The sequence below is a fragment of the Phasianus colchicus genome, chromosome 11, assembly GCF_987193195.1.
Source record: "Phasianus colchicus chromosome 11, bPhaCol1.hap1.1, whole genome shotgun sequence".
NCBI classification, from domain to species: domain Eukaryota; kingdom Metazoa; phylum Chordata; class Aves; order Galliformes; family Phasianidae; genus Phasianus; species Phasianus colchicus.
The window spans coordinates 15,660,287-15,682,379 of record NC_143446.1 but is presented as its reverse complement, the minus strand read 5'-3'; the positions used below and the strand labels follow the sequence as shown (position 1 = coordinate 15,682,379).

The window sequence follows — 22,093 nt, the reverse complement described above, 5'->3', positions numbered from 1 at the left end:
GGGAAATTGAAGTCCAGGCCAGAAAACAACTGAGATGATGACACTGAATGAGTGCTCATTTTAAGTAAGTGCAAAAAAACAATGGCCATTTCAGAGGTATAACTGTTTAGACTAAGAATTTAAACACCCTGGGGACAGTGATACGACATGTTCTTGGTCTTCCCTTGGCAATTTGCTGGAATGAGACTTCTTTGAAACATCAGTGAGCTGCTGCATCCAAAGTAACCTGTCCTTCAAGGGAAAGTATATAGAATCAGTAAACACCAGGTATAAGCATTTGAGTCAGCATTGTCATCTCTCCTAGTCACTGAATCTCTGACAGTAATCTCTAACAGATGGCTCCTTCCAAGAAAAAGGCTAAAGACACCCCGTATGAAGCAATTAAAAACCTAAAAAATGTAAAATGTAAAATAATAAACTGAATCATTTCAATATTTCTCCCTCTAATTTTCATTGACTCTCTCCAGCTTGCTTCCTTTACACCTCTGGCTTTGTAACTTCTCACCTTTCTAGAGAATTTCTGTGTATCTTAAGTGAAACATTGAGTCATTCACTCTAGATATCTGCCAAAATAAACAATGACCCTTTCATTCTGCTCCTCGCTTTCTGAATCCCACCTGGCTTTATTTAAATCCGTCATAATGCAGCTTCTTCCACACTGTTGCTACTTTGATGGTCTCTTCCAAAGGAACCTTTGGAAATGCTTCTTTATTTTAATCATAATGCATGAGCAGCCGTAACTTGCTGCCACAGATTGTTCTTGCTTTAATTCTGAGTTCTGAAGCCTCTTGGTACGTTGTTAATCAAATGTTTGGATTTTGTCATCTGGTTAGTTGAAAAATCAAGAAATGATGACAGATGTGAATGGAAAGTTTTGAGCATTTCTGAACGAAATGTACTGATTGTCTCAGCAAGGATCTCGCTTGCTTTTCCAGTACTTCTCATTCCTGATTTGCATCAATTTTGATTGCAGTAATGTGTTCTCTGGTGTTGCAATTGGGAATCCTCCCATTTCTGTGATATGCTCCATGAGGACATGATCAAAGCTTTTGAGAACAACTTCATTCTGTATGACCAAAATAATCCCAAAGGAAAGGAATGATGCAGTAATCACTGTACTATTTACCTTGACTTTAATTATTTTGTGGATTTTCTTTTTTTTGTAAAGAATACATTCTTTGTGCAGTTTCAACTGTGATACACCTTTGCTTTTGGAATGAAGAAGAAAGTTTAGACAGTTAAATATCTTCGTGGATATGAACAGCAAGGTCCAATTTATGGTATTAAGGTGGGAAAAAAAATGTTGCCAATGAAATGGGTTGAAAAATATTTATGTGGGCCCTACTTATCAGATATGCCTCAAATTTGAATCAAAATTGGAACTGTTTAGAAGTTTGCAGAGCAAAGGTACATTTATGATGCTTTACTTTTAATATTTCCACAGTTTTTCATCCAGATGGTCTGTAACTCTAAAATGAATTGGCATTCCTGCATATGCAAGGAATAACTTGTTTGTTCTTCTGCTAAGTCAAACATTGGGTTTTGCAGGTGTCTTGAAGTAAGGTTTTGAACCATTGCCCAGTCAGTTGTGGAAAGAATTGAATTCATAGGCTTGAGTTGAGGAACTAACTTAAAAGACTTCTCAGTCTGCAGCTGGCAAAGGATTATAAAAGAATGTGTCAGTCAGCTGCAGTCAGTGAAGACGAACGACAAAAGGAAGCTTTGATAAGTGTATTATCATCTGTTGTTATTCAAGAATCATTCAGTTGACTTCCTGAAGTATGAAGTTTAATTATTTCTCTCCTTTTCCCACTCGTCTTTCCATCACACCACTGAAAACCAGTCTGTGATACTACAGTGAGTTACAGGTGCATAAATTAAGTGGCTGGTTTCTAAGTTAGACTTCTAGAGCAAGCTTACATTGAGTCTGCAAAAAAAAGGTTTGACTTTTTGTTTAAAAAAAAAGGGGTTAAACATCATGAAAAAGGGTGTTGGCTTCATGGTATTCTAGTCAAGGTTGTGGCACGTGGTGAGTTCTGCTGTCTTCAGTGGTTTGAATTGTGGTTTTTGTTTGTGTTTTTACCAGCAGAAGATTTTTACTGTCAAAGATGTTACTTGCACAATGTGCCTGTGTGCTATTTTTATTCTATTAGACTGCAGTGAGCTTGTGAAGATGTTGTGTATCTATTTTTCCCTTTTAAGCAGAGCAGAAAAAAACATACAAATTTTACCATTATATTCAAAACCATAATCAAGCAATGTATTACATTTCTGGTCTTATTTGTGTTTGATGTAACATTTGTACAAAGAACTTAATCTTTTTATATGAACAACATAGTTCTCAATGTCTTCATACTGACTCCTAATTCTTGCATTTCAGATGAAAATACTGTTTTACAGGAAGTGTAATCACACAGTCTTTCAGATTTAAACATCTGTTGATATGAAAAGCAAACTATTCTTGCAAATTATTTAAGACTGTGAAATTAAATAAGCTCTAATGAGTATTTTATTATTTGCAACTTAGCTTTTGTGTTGTCACAATAAGATAGGGTTTCAAGCAGTTAAGCTGTGAAAAGTTGTCACTGGAATTAAGTGTTACCTTATTTTTACAGAATTAATCTCAACCTGTGGCCTTTGACATTTTACCCACTCACACAGGCATTTTTCAATTAATAAGATGGTTGGCATCTTAGCAATGAATGCAGATAGGGAAGCCTGCAATTAATAGATAACCTGAAACAATAGTTTAAATAGCCCATGATTGAGCTTATTTAATATGTAAGGAGATTTTCTCACTTAAAACAAAGAATAAGTGAATGTGTGAGAGATTACCAGTATGCACCAGGGGTGTGCCATTGTCTGGGCTGAAAGGAGCTGCACATCTGTAGATAGCTGATAATTCAGATAATTATTCATTTGTGTGTAACTGACTATTTCATAATGTGAGAGGGGTACAAGTTTGGGGTTTTATTTTGTCTGAATTAGATAGGGAAATGATTAATTACAGAGTTGTATTTCGTGTCAAGTTGTGAATAAATATGTTTAGCATTAGTATGGTTGTTTACAAACAGGAAACCCACATCGCTTGCCAACAGTTAGATTAAAATAAAATTATTCAATTCATCACTAATTCTCTGTAGGAAAGATCTTTACATTTGTGTGGTTTGGCACATTGTAATTAAATTCCTTTAAAACATTTTAATTAGGCTGAAGTAAGCCAGAGTCCTCTTGTTTGCTGTTTGTAAGCACTCCAAGGTGTCACTGAGGCAAGAGGTGCTGAGTGCTGCAGGATTTCTTGGTTTTAGAGGAGCTTTCAGTGTGATTCTTAGCATGCATCCTCACTTAATTGATAGATGGCCTTACCAAATTGAACTACTTCTTGAATTCAGAGTTTTTTAGCTACGTGTTGGTGCCCTGAAGACCAAATGTAGTGCACTACTTCAGACTGGTGTCCCGTGGAAATAGGATTATTGGTGAAGTTTTGCTTCTGCAAAGGACTTGTTGCAAAGGTGTGCAGTGGATAAGATTTTTTGGGTCATGCCTGTGTGTCACCTTGCTTCTTGGAACTATAATCTGTCTGCTTATGGCTGGTACTGGTGAGAGCACATCCACATGCTGCTGTGATGCTGGCTGCAGGTATCCACATTCGTTCAGCATTATCCTTATGGAGGTGAACTGTAGCATTAAAATGCCAACTGCAATGAATTAAAAGACAATAGCTTGAAGTGCACATGGGTCGGCTTTCAAGGCCAGTACATTAGTTCCCTGTTGAACTACGGTCGTTTTGCAGCTGCTGGATGAGGCTAATTGCTGTTACAGCACAGTGTCATTACTGCCTGTATTTCTCTTCTTGCTCTGGCTCTCGATGGCCTAGGACCACTGTGCCATACAGTGCATCGATGCAGAATAAAATCCAAGTCTGTAATAAAAAGAGCTCTGATTCTTAGGAGGTGATTTTGCATTGCAGGTAACTCAGGTGAAAAGGTGAGATCTTGCTTCTCTCTCTTTTTGTTCATGCTTGGTTTGGATTCCAGCCATTTCAGGAACTTGTGCCCTAAGGTTCCAGCATGGTCTAGGTTGGGAAATGGAGATGGAGAGCAACAATCACAGCGTTATCTTTGTCACAAAAGAACTCAGAGTTCTTTGAGGGACTGAGGTTACCATAACTAAAAGGTGTCAGTGGAGTGGCACTGGGGAGTCTTATTGGAAAGCTTCTCTTAGACATGAAAGTCTGGATAAGAAAGTGTCTTAGGCTGGCTGTTTCAGCTTAGCCAGTGGCAGCCATCAGCTGGCAGTACAGAATGGAGGCAGGAGCAGACTTTTTTGTGCTTGAAGAGAGAGGGTGGGAATGGGGGTGGTGTTGGGCCATTAAGGAACTAGAAAGTGAAGGCAAGGCTTCCCTGATTAATCAGTGCTGCTATGCAGACTGCGGCTCAGCAGGAAACACCCACTTGGAAGCATTTGTATGTAATCTCTCTTTCAAATTCTCTTTAGCTACTACTGTGTTTAAGTACTTAAAAAGTAATTAACAAAATCTACACCCAGTACATACATTAAACTGTTTCTGCCTGCATCAATTTCCTTACTTAGAACCATTTACATTGTTATCTTTGAAATAGAGACTTTGAATTTGCATTTATTTGTACAGCTTTTCCCAACTGTGATAAGTTCTGGGCGCTTGTCTGCAGACAAGGTGTGCTAGGTGATGAAACAGACTCCAAGATAAGGACAAACTTTTCCATTCCATGTGTCATCCAGCAAAGAAGTACAAAAAGTGGCCACGACAGCATGATGTCACTTTTATGGTACCAGTTGCAGATTGTAGATTACCAGTACAGTTGTTTTGCATGTACTTGTTTAACTGATTTTGAAACTAAAACCTGTGAGACAGTGCTGGACTTAACTGTTCACTTAGCATGTAATACTGCAGTTGAAATAGAATCGGGTTGTTTTTTTATTTCCTGTTTATATTCCTACACCAAGGAACCCATATTAGGTTCATAATATATCACAGGATGGATCACTGCAGAAGATTTGAATTGAGAATTCTGTTTCTCAAGCCAAGTGAGGTCTTTGGGCTTTGTGGTACATGGTCAGCTTTTGACTCTTTTTTCTATTTAATGTGAGAGTTGGAAATTTAAGAAGATTTTCTATTTCTCACTGAAGTTGACAGGCCTCTGGGTTTTTTTTTAGATAATTACAGAATACTCAGCCTGGCTCTCCTAGGTATTTTTCCTTGCCCATACTACAAAATCTCTTGTCAAGGAGTGTAATATGGTTAAGTGAGAGAATCCCAGTTCTTTGTGCTGCTCCATACAGGCCTGCACTGAAGTATAAGAAGCACACTGTGATTTATATGCTTCTCCTGCTAATTTTAATGTCTATGACTCCCCATGGCTGCCTTGAGCATCTCAACCTTGATTACTCTAAAGTTAAGTTCCTTTATGCTGGCTTATCTGTGATTGTTTTATGCTCACTCCATCTGTTTCTTAATGTAGCCGTATAACTTCTTTCACAGTTCAGATTTGCTGATTATATCACTTTGGGATTGTGGTTAAAAAATTCGACTCTGCTTTTATTATAAGATGCTTTGATAAATTTGTGAAAAGTGTCTGGTAGTTCATTATCAAATAATTATTTCTCTGAAGCTGATTCCTTTTTTCAAGGCAGAAAATAGGTTAAAAAAACTTTACTGAAAATGAAGATGAGAGTTTAGATTATTTGAGTGAATAAGGTAACGTCGCTGATGTCTCAGGGCATTTTCCCTCTCTTAATTCTAAGGGAAAACAATAATGTTAAATTGCATTTTATGATTTCACAAGTAGCGAGACAATCGAAAAAGAATGGAGAGCCACTTTGTCAGCTTGTGAGTCACCCCGTTTCACAATAATACAGTTCTTAGCTTAGCATCCTATTTGTCACGATGTTATTACTGGTCATTAATTTTTAAACTGTCACTTTTTTGTAGTTTAAATAACTTTAAATAAACCTTGCAAATGATAAGAATCAACATCCATCTTTCAGCAGTCCTGTTCTCAGCTAAATGTCTTCAATATATAATGCTGGACAAGCCAGTTTTCCAAAGAGAAGTTTCTGGAACAAAAGTTCTCACCAATGTTTAGGCGGCAGCAAGTCTTTATGGTGGGGTATTGATTACCTATTCAATCATCTGCCAAATGGCACATTCTTCAACAGTTAAATGGTAATTGCTGAAATTGGGCAGTACTGTTATCAGGGATACAGATAAAGGAACAAACATTCAAGCACTAACTGCTTTGTTATTTAACTTGAGCAGGAGATGCATAAGAATAATAATTAAATGAGAGCTATACCAGTTGTTTAATGGAGGAACTTATCTGTATTGAGTAACATTTGGATCTGCTTTGATATATCATCTTCTGTCTCCAATAGCAGCCAAAAGCCAGTTCCTAGAAAAGAGCATTAGCAGAGGACAAGCATGTGAGGATGCTTTTTGACACATGGCCCCTGTTTTCAAGTGATCTTTGATATCTTTGTATTTATCAGCCTCTGCCTTTCCTCCATGAATTTATGGTTGTATATTCTGGACTCGTGTAAGCTTTTCACATCCACAATATCCTGTGCCAGTCCTCACAGTAACAGTATTCTCTATTTAAAAATGACCAAAAAATTGATTATCCCCTTTTTTGTTGTTACCTCTGGCATTGCCCAAAAGAAGGGCTAGGTAAGAAGCATCCCTGGAGGCAGGCACTGATTGCACCTTGCTCCTTTTCCTCTCTCTACTTGCAGTCTTCTCAAAATACTGTTTCAGCTTTCCTTTTTCTAAGATGGAAAGCCCTGTTTTATTTGCTTGTTCCATATCCAGGGCTTGTTCAGTATCTTTGTTACCCTTCTTTGTACCTTCCTTAATTTTACTGTTTCCATTGTGATTTCATTTATGTGTTAATAGTTAGCTGATTTTATATGATAGTAATTCAGAACCTAATGAGCAATTAGTTCAGGTTTTTGATGACTAGCATGTTACCATAAAAGAACTGTTTCTAATTATTTGCAGATTTCAGACGTGTATATGCAGCTCAGTACCCATGACGATGCATTTTTACACATTAATTAAGCTTCCAGACTTACAAAATCCCTTTATAAAAGTTTCCATTGTCTCAATAAGAAAAAAAGTGCAACCTAGATAAAAGCTTGTATAGCATTTCATGTTTTTCTACGTGGGAATACGTGCCAGAGATGGTTCTCAGGTAAAAAAATAGGAAGATCTCAGGTTCTCTACAGCAAAATATTCACTGTTCTTAACGTTTTCTCCCTTGAGGTGGTTGCAGTCAGTATTTTGATACTCTAGATAAATACGGTACTCCCGTTCTCTCTTTAAATATATCTTTAGAGATGAAGATGGTTTGGATGGGTGTTAGTTTCAGGAAATAAATCCCTTGCCATAATAGTTGGAAAAGTAGCAGCTGGACCTGTCCCTTACTCAAGAGAAAGCATAGAACTGAACTTTGGAAAAAATGAATGATAAGAGTGGTGTGATGGCTTAGGGTATGTTATGATACGAAGTCAAACAGTAGGTGAAATCTTCATGCAAAGGGAGTTTCCAACTTTCAGTAGGTAGAGAAGCTCTAAGACAGCTTTATAGGCTAAGAATTATTTGTCTTCTTTTAAAACAGTTTTAAAATAGTTTAAAATAGTTTTAAAATAACATGTTGAATTGTTGTGCTTTAAGTAATGTCTGATATTCCTCAAACATTACATCAAGATTTCAGGCCTCAGTTGTTCCACCACTTCTGAACTTTGAAGTAACTCTCTCAGTTTTCAGTAAAGCACAACTGAGCTGAACTTCTTATCAGAATCACATCCGTGGCCAAAAGGTTGAGAGAAGGCACGACTGAAGATCTTCACAAATGGATCATATGAATTTGTAACTGAAATACAAATGAAGACTTGAACTGATTATCAAAACAGCAGGTCTGTTTAGTCAGGTCATTTTGTGACTATTCATGATTGCGAAACTTAATTGTTTGGGTCGTTGGCCAAGTGTTTGTTAACACACCCAAAGCACTGAGCAGCATAACTTAGTGTGAACAATGCATCTGACAGCCCCTGCGCTGTGGTCGAGTATTGTGCTCGTTCCATTTTTATCTATCCATCTTCTCCCTCCTTCCAGGAACATTGCGTTTTTTGAGTTTGAATGATGTAAAATCATTTGGCCTTCGGCCTTTGAATGCATCATAAAGCCCAGTGAGACGGTGCACAGATCCATCCTGGGGCACAACGTGTTGCTGAGATAGCAGGCGCACACGCATCCTGTCGTATGACATTGCTCAGATGAGGATCACTTTGCTACGTTATTTTTCAGAAAGCTGATTATTGTTTGTCAGAAATCTGATTGCAGCTTCAGACGTTAAGAATGTTACAGGTAGCACATAGTACGATTTCTCTGAGAAATTAAAGTACGCAGGCAAAATTCGGCAAATATTGGATCAATTTTAATAGACCTTTTGTAGTCTATAAACCACCTTGGGTAAGTGGGTTTGGAGAGTATTTATAACTAATTATGCTAATATGGTGCAGTCAAATAACACGAATTCCCTAAGTGTTTAATGACCAGCGCTTTCCAAATATGCCTATGACGGGGGTGGATGGCTGTGTCATTTTTTTTCCAAAATAAAATCCCTAACTCAGACCTAAACATGCATCTACCCTTGGTTCTGGGGGCACATAGAGAAAATTTAAAAACATCTGCAATATTGCACCTTTGATGCAGAATTGTGTGCATTTTTTTTTGTTCATGCAGTATGCAGTCATGGAGGTAGTCATCATCACCCCTTAATTTTATTTTGTTCTGCATGGGCTCATCCAGGATCTTGATCTCTCTGAAGCTCAGATATTTAAACAATAGTCAGAACAAATTTAATTTATGCTCTTTTATTCCTTGTACTCATGATCATTATCCTCTCATACTGGCACCGAAAATGCAATTGTTTTAGCAACTGCCAGCTGCATTTTACCCGCCCAAATGGTATTAAAAGCTGTTGTCTCAATTCTCAAATATATTTTAGAATAGCACTGCGGCCTCAAGATTTTTCTTTCCCTCTTTCCTTATTCTTGTCCCTTATTACCATAAATAAAGATTATACTGAGACATGGCTGTGCTTCCTATCAGTGAAAACATGCCTACATGGTTGCAGGCACTCCTTTGCCCACTCTGCCTGTATTCTGAAGTAGGATTAATTAGCTCATATTAACACAGTTGAGAACATGGTTTCAGGACCGGGACTGACTGATATGTTGGCAGGCAGTAGCACAGGCACAGAAAACATGGGAAGGTTTACATCTTCCAAAACACACTTGAAGTGTGATCGTGTGCCAGGTGCTGCACGCAGCGGTGATGGCATCGTTGTGGTGAGCGTGCCCAGTGTGTGACCCACAGATGGGGAAGCCTTTCAGAGGCCTTCTCCAGTGACTTGCCTCACTGAAAAGTAATGCTGAAGTGAATATTTCAAAGGCTGCTGTGGTGGCTGCAGTGGTATTTGGGAGTTTGAAGCAGATTGGGTACATAGAATGGGAATGTTTCTGCTCCCAAAAGATGTACAGCAACTGGATGTAGCAAGAGCCACACGTTCACTCTCTGTGAGACACAATCCTCAGGAACCTCTTCAATAGAAGCCAAAATAACAGCGTCAGGGAAATGCTCAGTGTGCTTTTCTTACTTGTCAGCCAGTCCTCCTGCCCCAAAAGAAAATCTGAATCTTTGGAGGATTCATCAGCATTCCTTTCATGCTGTGATATAATGGTGTGTTATAGTGAATCCTAAACCCTGACCCATTTTAGAACAGTCAAAAACATTCAAAATTGCATGGCATTGATATTTCTTGACTGCAGGCGTTCTTGCTTTACTTTTGGATGATTCATCTTCCTTAATTTTATCACCTTCAGACTTTGAAAATTCCACTCTAAAGATGCAAAATATCACTTTGCCTCTCATTTCGTAAAGTAAAATAGAGTTCAGCTTTTAAGTAGGAAAAATAACCCCACTCTTCCCTCCAAGGGGATTTTTGTATTCCCTTTCCACGTTGAGTTGCACTGTCCTCTAGTGGATGTTTGAAGCAATTTCTTCTGTGTTTGTGACTCGTACTGCTGATACGGGAGGCTTAATCTTTAACTGCAGATGAACCATGAATGTTGTCTGATTAAAGAAGCCAGTAGATTACAGTAAGATTTCAGTACTGGATAAGAGTAAATAACTGTAACTTGGAACCAAAGCAGGTTAATGTAGGGACGTTTAGAAATGTTTGGGTCAGTTGGAGCAGAGAAGTGGAGCAAAGATGCAAATGTATGGCATTTGTTTTGTTGCACGATGCTGGGAGTTGCAGGCAATCTGATTTTCTCACTTTAAAACAAATATTTTAAAACTGTGAATAAATGAATATAAAGACTGGTGGAAAAATAGAAAGGATTAAATGTGCCTTATTAAATTGAAAACGAAGAACTACATGTCCCATTTTATGCATGTATTTTTTTTCACCTCGGTTTTGCCTGACAGAATACTACTGGCTTTATCTTGTTTAATTTTGGGTGAATTTGTGAATTACTTCAGTAAAATAATGTGGTTTTCAGGACGCAAATTTAGACCCCGCTGACCAGCAGGACTGGGAGATAGGATTTGTGTTGTAACCTTGGGAAGCACAGGAAGTCTCCAGGCAAGAACAAGTTGGCACCAACTGCAGCCCATGGATGGACTGTCCTCAATGTGGGTGCGAACTGCGATGTCCTGGGTAACAAATCTTGTGACAAATGCAGCGTGTTTCAGAGAGTCTGTGTGTGTCTTTAGCTGATGGAAGAGCTAAGAGTGGTTAATGAATGAATTCAGTTAGCTTGAGATGTAAAGCTGGGTATGTTTTGTATGTTTTCTTTTTTTCTGGCAAAGTATGAGTGAGTTCTTCGCTAGCAGAGCTTTTAATTTGCTGCAGGTGTGGTTTTATTGATAGTTGCTGAGTGGCTACTTTTAAAATAAAATAACAATTTGCACAAGGTCAGAGATTATACAATAATATTTACAGTTCATTGTGAGTATTCATCCATCTGTGTGTGCATATAAGGGAAAAAGATGAAGGAAAGCAAGACAGTCCTCACTGGTGGCCACTTGTGCTTGCTTCAAGTGGTTGTGAAACTTCAGGTTAATGAGCAGTCATGGTGGGGATTTTGTTCTGTGTGAAATTTGGGATTTTGTTAGAGTTGAAGCATCTGCCATTGGTCTGTTACATCTACTTTGTTGGTTTTTCTTGGCTTTTGTTTTGTTTTTCCAATGTCAGGTGTTTAGAGCACGACTGCAGGCTCTGTCAAACCTTGTCAAGGCTTGCTTTAACAAAAAGTTGCTGTAAATTAAAATTGTTAGTAATTAAGCAGTATAGATTTTATATAGATTCAGCTACACATAAATATTTCTCATATAAAGAGAGAAAGAAGGCTGTGTGTCTGTATGTATGTACATACAGTATTTAGGAGCTGTGAAATTAATAGGTAGTGCAGGATTTGCAATGCCTCATGCTGTGCCTGGCATGACGACAGCAGTAATGCAGCTCTTACTTAAGTTTCCACCCCTTCTGCTTGGAGCTGGCAGCCTGGAAGTTGTTACCACCATTGATGGTGACTTCTTAATGCTATTGTGGGTTCTTCTGTTTCTCCAGAGGATTCCATAATTAATTCTGAGTACACTTGAGGGTGATTTCATATCAGTTGTTTCAGTGGATGGAAAAAGCCCAACTTTTGGATATGCTAGTATCTTGAATTTCCTTGAGAACATCACTGAAATACAAACTAATTTAATAAAGGGTACTATTGGGTAGATGTGCTAATAATGCTACCAAGTCTTGTATTGGGCAACTTACCATCTTGCAATTAATCTGCCATTCCATATGCACTAGATACTGAACACACTAATACTTAACAATTCCAATTAAAAAAAAAAAAAGAGGTTTTCTGTTGTAGACTTGAGTACTGCAGAGATGCACATTCTCTGTGCACGTGAAATACTGAAAACCTTTCTATCTGTATGCTGGGTCTGAATGTTAAAGTTCTTTCAACTAGAAATGCAGGATCTCGTTGGTCTACGTAAGTATATATAAACAGTGTTCACAAGTTTCAGTGAAGTTAAAGTGAATCTCAGCATCATTGGGGATGATGTGTTGGCTTATTTGGAAGATTACGATAAAACCCACGATTGAATTCTCCACCTGAATCAGTTTCTTATTGATTGAATCCTTTTAGACTCCTCTTTAATTTAACAGTGTATTTTTATTAAAGTCAAACATACAAACATCAATTATTCGAGCTGCATCTAATTTCCTTCAACATTTTTTTTCCTTTTGCTGCCAATGGATTAGAAGACCTGATTAGAATTCAGCTTGAAAGCTAAAAAGCAGATCCTTAAATGAGAATGTCTGCATTAGGAATTAAAATATCTGTACTGAGCATAATATCCTCCTCTTTATCTCTAATAATTAAATACCCTTGGTTAAGTTGATATGTCACATGCCTGATGCAATGTCCCTGATTTAGGAGCATGTGTTAGGAAGGGCAAAGCAGTGCCTGGGGCTTGTCCTGCTAGAATACATCACCAGTATGTTTCAACATCAAAGCATTTTGCATAGGTAGCTCCCTACCTTAGGAGTTAATGGCATAAGACTTTGAAGGGCTCTATTTTCCCTTGATGTGTTTTTACACCCCGAGCCCATGAATATTTGCACAGGTAGGTAGAGTTGGAGGAAATCAGAGAAGGAGCCCTGTAAGGTTTCATCATCGGTAGCTTCTACAAAGGGAGGGACTTTCTGGGAACACAGAGGTGAAATAAATAGTTGCAATGACATCACCATAAAATCCTAGACTGATGAATGTATGCATTTAATGTGACATTAAGATGTTGGCCTGTGCTTAACGAGGGCAGTGTCATGAGAAGCCTTGGAACTGGGAGCAGCTGAAAGTGTTGAGAGAAGTCAGCGATGTGCTCCCACTGTCTCCTTCATTTTAGGGTTGTTGAGCTGGCACTGGAGATCTGCATTGCACTGCACATGCCATCAGTAAATGATGGCTTTGCACTTTAAATTTCTACTGAAGGATACAGGTGAGCTGATTACTTGTGGGAAGTGAAGCATATGTTAAGATTTTTCCCCTTTTTCTTGCTGTATTGTGGATGGCAGTACTTCTGGCCGTGGTGAGATGTGTGATTGCACATCTCCAGAGCCAGTTGTCATGTTTTATCTGCAGAGGAAGGCTGGACCTGGTGGTGCAGAACTGCACACATGTGTGACTGCAGGGAGTGTTCTCAGTGCCAGCATGAGGCCGTCTGCCTGCAGGGCAAAGGGAATCTGTTCACCTTGTGCTATGAGTTTAGCATAACTATGGTTGACATCGTGCACAAGTGAGATCCAGTGTTGTTTCATTCCTTCAGACCTAATCCCCTCTTTTTATTTCATCTTCCTGTGAGTCAGCGTGATTCTGGCAAAGCTTATTTGTGTTGCTCGGAGAAGGTTACTGTGGAGCATCCTCAGCCCTCCAAGAGCTGTGATGGGAAGCCTGCCATGGGAGCTTGGATTCAGTGTTGTGCTACCTTGACCTAATTTCATGTGTGTAGAAGAACAGTTATCTTTCTAAGACATTGTACTGTGCTGTTTTCTATTGCAAACATCAAGGTAGCTCTTTGTTGTCAATTTTTGATACCTGTCCTTATTATTAGTTTTTACTATTGCTGTATTTGATTTCATGAAAATCAAATGCTCCTTTCAAGCTGGGGACCCAAAGCATCTGGGTGGTGAAATGGGTGCAGGAATTTCAATTTCTATAAACTGATGAACAGTAGCTGAAGTTGTTATCAATTAATCTGTAGCAGTGAAAACTCTTCATTACATGCCTCTCCTTATTAATTAGAAGGGATTTTTACTCATCTTTATCAAGTCAGGGCAAGTGTGTTACCATGTCCTCTGTACTCCTTATAATAAAGTGTACATCTGTATTATTCTGTGAAGTGTGCATAAACAAATATCCAGTCTGTCTTGAGCCCCAAACTCTGAAGATTCTTCCAAATCCAAAATGTACATTATGTGTTTTTATTTCAATTTGAGTAGAAATTCTCCTTTTCTGCTTAACAGTGTCTTTTATGACGTAAATTGCAATGCCACTTTAGAACAAGGCATTTAATCATTGTAACACACTACAGAAACAATACACTCAAAATCAACTTCTTCTAGCTACAGCCATGAAGCATCCAGCCTTCTGTAAATGAAACTCTGTCTAACAGAGGGAAGTTTTTACCCTGCTTTGGATCTGTTACTCATGTTTATTAAAAATAACTGTTTCCCACTCTTCTTTCCCACAGGTTGAAGCAATACTTGTAAACATTTTCGGCGGTATCGTGAACTGTGCCATTATAGCCAATGGTATCACCAAAGCCTGCCGAGAGCTTGAGCTGAAAGTGCCTCTGGTGGTCAGGCTGGAAGGTGAGTGCTGACGTCCCAGACAAAATCTTCCCTCACGCTCACAGTATACTATTTCAGCTTTGTTGGTTTCTAAGCTCTAAACAAGCAAGTCCAGCACACTGCGTTTAATTCTTTATCTATGGCATGACCTAAAGCCAATAAACTCTCTATTTCTCTTTCCTTGTGTATTTCTATATCCCTGGTGTACTAGGTGGTATGCAAAGAGATGAAATTTTGCAATGAAAGCATTATGGTTTTGCTTGTAACATTTGCAATGCAAATAGAAATGATTTTGATGCAAGTTGCTATTCACTGGAAGGTATTGCCTTTTCATGTGTCTTTTTGCTGAATGCATTTCTATTATTTCTAAACCCGTAGCAAAATAGTTTTCTTAATTTTTCTCCAATATAATTAAAACAAAGAGGTTAGAAGTAGTATTTCTCAGAGAGCTTACTGTAGTGTGTTCTTCAGCCAAGTATTGAAGTGCCCAGCTGACATCCATTAAAAAAATGAATTTGCTAAAGGTAGAGAGTAATTTTTAGAGGAAATCCAGTAAAGAAATAATGAAGAGGTGAGGAAGAACATTCCTTGGTGGTTACTGGCTCCTCTTCTTTCCTTTGCTTTAAAGGCAGTGGGTATGAAATTCTGTTTATGATTTCTGAGAAATATCCAGAAGGAAGAAGAGAGATTTCTGCCACAAAATAGAAAAAGTGCACTGGCTGAAATCATCACAGTACTGATATGCTTAAAACTTCTTTTTTACTTAAGTAGACCTGGAAAAATAGTGTTTTTATGGTCTCTTTAAATATTCATGTTGGGGTGTATGTGAAAAGTGCTGCTCAGTGGGGTTTGCCTGGAAGTAGGGAGAATCAGGGGAGCTTCTGCCTTGGGGCCCATGGCCTATAGCAGAGCCACGTGCTGCTTATGCACAGAGGTAAAGCTCAATCTTTAGCAAGTCCAGCACATCATTCAATGCAAATATCTTGCATCGGCCATCTTCCCATGATTGCACGTTCATTGCTAGGTTTGATGGTATTTTTCTTAGGCTTCTTGATCATTCAGTGGATAATGTTACCATGTTTTCTTAGGAAATTGTGTCCCATTATAGTACATTCAGCTCTCACTTTTGCATAATATTTACCTCAAAAGCATCTTCATTTTTTTCTGTTATTCCTGGTGTTCTCTGTGAATTCGTTCTAGATGCTGACCTCTGATGTTTACAGCCTTCAGAAGTCACACCTAGGAGCGGTTAGCACGTAACTCCAGCTTTCTCTGCTCCTTAATCACCCAACCCAACTGTACACGTATTTGATTCTTTTAATCTTTCCTCAGAAATCAATCCCTCTACATCCTTAATCATCCTCCTCGTTCTTCTTTGAACTCGTACTGGGTTATCCAAATATATAATGACTTTGAATTAACAATGAGTACTACAGAGGTAGTAAGACTACCCAAGACTTTTTAAAACATCTCTGATAACGCTTTACACTTCAAAAGGTGAAAAAGGGACAAGCACTTTTTTTGGATTTCCACTTTTCCGATAGAAGGTTCATGGTTATTTCCGTAAATCTAACAGATTTGTGACCTGCACTTTAAGGACTTTGCCCACATGCACTGTATTACAAATGTCGTGATGACTAGAGTTTTAATCAGTCAAATCTGCCTTGATTTAGCAGGATTCTGTGGACAAATCTTTGTTCTCAGTTGAATTATAATTACAAGCTGTTTTACCAGTGGATAAAGAAAGGATTACTCTTCTCTTTGAAAATGGTAACTTTATAATTACATGTATTTACTTGCCTTATCAGTAAAGAACTCACCAGCTGAGACATGGGATTATTGTTGTTTGAAAGGCTCACAGGCAAACGGAGAAACTGTACATTCTGAATTTTATCTTTTACAGATGTCGAAAACTCACTTCTGCTGTTTTAATGCAAGGCTTTTTTTTCCCTTTAAAATGTAATATATTTCAATTAAGTTTTGTGAGAGCAAACCAGTAGTGCTGTACAGAAGCCAAAAATTGTTTCTCACTTATGTAGCTCAGTCTTTGATGAAAATAGCAAAGAATAGAAAAAGAATTGTGAATTAAATATCTTCTTCCTGTGTTGGAAATTTTCCATTCTCTCTCTCAAAGAATGAATTGTGTTTTTCTCATCCTAGGATGAGAAGAATTGGGAGGAATTAGAACTACTTAAATGTGGAAACACAGAATCAAACTGGCTTCTATTCAAATGCCTAAATCCCTGACTTCTTATATTTAGCCATATGATTCGTGATCTGTATTTTTCAGCATCTGATGATTCTTCTGTCTTTATTTTCCTATTCAGAAATCTTTTACAAGTAGAATTTTGCTCTAGTTTGTCTGTCTCACTCCCAATGACTTGTCAGCACAAATGTGGTCTAATATCTATTACCTGTGATTTTAGTATGCCACATTACCTACCAATAGTAAAGAATGGGGCATTTCAAGGTCACGTTTAGAACTTATTTTATATCCATCTCTTCCAGCACCCTGGCTTTAAAATCCTGTTGCAGTATGATTGGGTGTTTTATTTTTTGTTTTCATTCAACCTGTGCAGTCTCGTTCCTAACAGTGTGTGCAGGTATAATCCTACAATTCGTGGAATCATGCCCAGATAGAATATTTATTACAAGGAGCAATGAGTTGAATAGATTCACTTTGCTAGGGAGAGCAGAGATTTCAAGGTGATAGAAATGTAAATGTGACAGATTACATGTACACAAATATTGAGGTTGTTTCAAAGTTCAGGTTTCCAATAGAATATAAAGTCTTGAAAGTATATGCTGATAAAATTAGAGCTTTCTTGTTTTTCTTTGGAGTAATTTTCTTTGGAGTCATTGGTAGTAACACGTGTCAGAAGGAAAAAACATTTTTTTTTTTCTCATCAGAGAGGCATCCTCCTTATAGCAATCAAGTTTAAAAAGCAGAACAAAGACAGAAGCAAAAAACAAATGACAGCAAGAGGGGAAAAAACAACAGTCTTCAGTGCTGTGCATTTTCACTTTCTCAGTGATGGTGCAGGTAAAGAGCAGGTTACTTCCAACAGTCTGCATAAAGGTTCTGTGTACAGTTCTCTGCCACCATCCAGTGGCAGGAGGTTAATGTCAGAACAGTGGCACTATTTATTTGTTTATTTTAACATCTACTTTAATAAGATGATGTCTTATGTACATTCTTAGATGTTTCCACTGTTTCCTGAACATTTAATTTTAAAACTCTGCTTTCGACAGGACATCATTACAGTTTGCATGCTATCTGTGTCTAAAACACTCATCATGATGAGATAAAAAGCTTTCATTTAAAAAAATTCTGCAAATGAAATACTTGAAAAATGTTTGGTTGTATGGCCTGCCTATAAAGCAGTATTTAATAAATAGTGTGTGTGACCTGAGTGTTCCGACAGCAGAGAGATTTTTTTAAGCTTTCAGATTTTCATTCATCTGCATAAAATCCTCCCTCCCTTCACCCTGTTTTGTAATGCATGTTAGACAAGCAGTGTGCAGAGCAGTCAGTGCAGTGCAGAGTAGAACCAAGGTATTGTTAGATTCACACCTGCTGATAAATGAATATTTGCCATTTGGTGACCAGCAAACGTTAAATATGTAGTTATCACAAAGTGTTTTTTTCTGTGTGGGAAAAATTTCCAGTAAAAATTTCTCCCTGTCTCCATTTGTTCTCCTGATAACACTTGTAGAATCCTATTTGAGAGGCTGGTATAATCTCGGGTGTTTAGTGTTTATCACACTAAAGTAGATAAAACCTTTGAGACTTTATGGGAATTGCTGTGTGAATGTAAGGAACTTAATGGAGAAGAGGACCTATGTAGGATCTTCTGACTTTCCTATACAGTTCTTTGCTGGCAATTAGCGACTTCCACATTACAATGTATCGGATGATTGAAAAACCTCAAACAGTATGATCTTGTTTGAAATATTATGCTCTTCTGTAGGAACAGTTCTGAGCCATTCTGGATGTTACTATGCAACCACATCTCCCTTCTGTTCGAAATTGCAGATGTCTTTGACCTTCCTCCCCAAGTTGCCCCTGTCCCACAGTTTGTGTCCTCTGCAAGTCAGTGACCTCTGTGGCCTGCACCATCCAACAGTGGGCAGATGGGGCCTGCGTTCCTCTTCCCACCACCTCCTGTGCCCATCATAAAGTGCTGGGGCTGTGCTGTGGGGATGTCTTTGGTCTTCCAGTCCAGGAGTGGGAGTCATGACTTGGGCACGCTGCTTAGATAGACTCTGAAATTTCTCTACTTATGCTGTGTAAATTCAGACACTGTATAACGTCTGGCAAATAAATAAATAAATAACACCCTTTAAAATCAGCATTCTAGAAGTTGTACAGTACGGAGAATGCATCTTACTTGGTTAATTATTAAGGGTTCAGTTAGTGTGTAGTTCCAAGTATAATTAAAATTCATTTTGATAGATCTAGGAATTACAAAGTAATTGAACGTTTTGATGTGGCAAATGAACAAGAAACTTTATGTATAGGAGGGGGTAGAAATGATCCTAAAAAGCATCGAGTTGGGGTGTTGTGTGTGTGACTGCTGATGTAATCCAGAAGGGTGGATTCCACTTGTTCAGTGCAGTACCTGACTTGAAGTTCAAAACATCAGTGATCAAAAGTGTCTTTGCTGGGGAAAGCTCCAGAGAATTAAGATTTTCATCAGTACATAGTCCTTTATACTTCAGGGATAAGAGTGGATTGTGAATTTCTAAGCATCGTAAAGGCCTTGGACACGATCCGTTATGTACTGCTCTTGCCTGTGGGATCTTTCTACCCCTTCTGCTGGGTGTTGGACTGGCACTCTAATCTTTACAAAGTCCCTCTTGCAGGGAGGACTGCTGTCATATTGAGCTGCCTTTCAAAATCGTCACTGAAGTTGAGTTTCTTCCTCTCAGCTCAGTCTAAATCAATCATTGAATCTGGCGTTAAATGGGATATTGTGTATTTTGAAGCATCAGCATTTCTAATAGAGATTTAGTAGAAGAGGCTCATTTATTCGTTAATATTAATTACTAATTATAGCCAATGTTCTTTATTAGGAACAAATGTTCATGAAGCCCAGCGCATCTTGAATGAAAGTGGACTTCCTATTACCTCTGCAAGTGACCTTGAAGATGCAGCGAAGAAAGCAGTGGCGAGTGTGGCCAAAAAATAATTCCTTGAAGATTTCTGCTGGGAAGTGTGCATGTTTTACATGACATCATTCCTGTTGTCCCTTCAGAGAGGATTGGTGGAATTTTCATAGGCTGTCATCAGTGTACGGGGGACTTTCTTTGTGACACATGGCAAATGATAGACTTGCAAATTGAGCCTCACAAATTTTTGCAGTTACTTTCTTGAAAAGTATATCTTCACCTAGATTTGATAATTTTGGTATTAAGAGATTTATTAATACTTAATTTCATAAATCTTCTTTTCTCCTTTTCTTCCAGAATTGCCACTGATAAACACTGAGAAAACTATTTCACAATACTACCGATCATCTTTTTATATTGTAGAGTCAGCAAACTGATAATGGGTTTATATTTTTATGGATTTTTACAAGAATGTAAAAAAAAATTGTGCTCACAATATCTATTTTTATTCAAATGAAAGTTTATTTTCTTTTCTCTCTCTTTTTTTTTTTTTTTTTTAGAAAGTGCACGTTTTGCCTTAAGATAACTTTCTTTTATAGATTCACAAGTATGCCTCATATTAGAAGAGACTGAGTAGTTGGTAGTGGAAGGACTTTCCTTTCTTATACTGTACCTGTAAATAGGTGCAATGTGATTTATTTTCTAGGTTTTGGAAATGAGGTGCAGTGTTTCTAGGTGTGACCATGTCACGTTAGAGGGTATGTGAGGAGAATGTGTGTGTCAGGCAGAAAATGGCTGCTCACTTTTCAGAATAACCACTTTCCTAAGTAACGACTGCTGTGAGGTTTTAGGGTAAGGTAAGATCCTGAAGCAGTTTTCTATTAGAATCATGGAATATTCTTAAATTGAAATATCTTCACCTCCCAAAAAACATTTCTGATTTATCAAGAATAAAACACAGATGAACTTTTCAATTCCTAAAGTATTTCATTTCTATGATATGAGCAAAAATCTATATTAGAAATGAGTTTCAGTACCCAGATATGGACTGAAATTTATTTAGCTTCTATATGCTTCTGTAACAGTCCAAATTCAAGCTGTTAGTTACATGAATCATTCACTCAGGGAATAGAAGACAATACCAATGGCTTGTGTAACTACAGAAATCAGTACAGATCTCACTCAGCACAGGGACTGCGTGGAGTCATCAATAAATTGAACAGTGAACAAATATGAGTGAGTATTGTGATGGGGTCTTGAAGATTTTGTAAATGGGCAGAGAGGCTAAAATTTGTCTATTAAATTCTTAATTATTATTTTTGAGCAGCTCTGATCAATATCACCTTCTGCTTAGAAAAATGTGAATATTTTTTTCTTGACATTTCCATTAAAACGATCACCTTCGACATAAATTACATGCACTAATCTCTGCCCCTTCACACAAATAGTGGAGATAGGCTGCTGTCATCAGTTTCTGTAGATTTTTCTTCTCCATTCCTCTCTCTCCCTATTGCTCAAGGCAAAAACTTACAGCCATTAGGACAGCAATAAATATGCCACTGGGTATGCACTTAGTGACTGAATGGCACTGAAGGGTGTCGTTAGCAGTTCTTGTGAAGGTGCATGGATGTGCACAGCTTTGAAGGAAGAAATGTTTACCTCACCGGGATAAATACAAAAGCCACTCTTTTCTTTGTTTCAATACTGCAACTAGAGGCATTCTGTGGGAGAGCTGTTTATGCAATGTTGTCATACACTGCCTATCTACTTTGGGTCCCAAAACCACTGTTGTGTGTGTATATGATTATTCTGCAAAGATTAACATTATCTACGCCAATTGTTTGGTCAAATAAATGTAAAAATGAGCCCATTTAATGACTTTGTTCTCTCTAGAAAATACATTTAATTTGTTTGTTGTATTTTGCGTTCTTCCATTCAGCATTTTGTTAGAGATTAATGAAGTTAAACACATAGGAATTTGTATTCACTAATGTGAACCCTTATACCATAAAAAATAATCTTTCTCCCATCTCTTATACATAATCTAGTGACAGTACATGTAAATTTCATTCCTGTTAAGCCATATGCAGAATAGAACAGTATCATTTTTACTTTTCAGCTGTTACATTGAAAGTTTTCTTAGCTCTGGGCGTGTGTTTCCAAATCAGCATGCTGTGCTTGTGCCATGGCACCGCTGGCTTTCTGTAACCAGAGGCATGCTTTGTATGCACAGCTTGCTGTGTGCAATGCTGTGAACTGGTTTGCTATCACTTGGATGGGTTCTTTCTCTGTGCATGGAAATGTGAGTAGTTGGTTCTGGTCTCCCTTGCTTTTAGTTACACTTCCTGTGGTTTTAGCTGTTCTAAATCGCAAGTAATGCAATACCTGGAAGGGATACTCTTCTCTTTGCACGCAGAGTTGCAGCCTGGCACAAGTGAGGTTTGCTGTCCCCAGCCCAGTGTCCTGCAGTTAGCACTGAAAGCTGAAGGGCACCGCACACAGGAGCATCGCCCCTCCTGTGG

At 38.1% G+C, this 22,093-nt stretch overlaps 1 protein-coding gene across 1 annotated transcript in view; it reads left to right on the top strand.

Moving 5' to 3' along the window:
- The window catches only part of SUCLG2 (succinate-CoA ligase GDP-forming subunit beta), a 101,443-nt gene extending 79,997 nt beyond the window's left edge, over positions 1-21,446 (top strand). Inside the window, exons 10-11 of the mRNA XM_031606058.2 lie at positions 14,360-14,480; positions 19,536-21,446. Coding sequence (XP_031461918.1) covers positions 14,360-14,480; positions 19,536-19,651 — 237 coding nt within the window. The 3' untranslated portion in view covers positions 19,652-21,446. The remainder of the gene's footprint in view (positions 1-14,359; positions 14,481-19,535) is intronic.
- Positions 21,447-22,093: the final 647 nt, after the last annotated feature.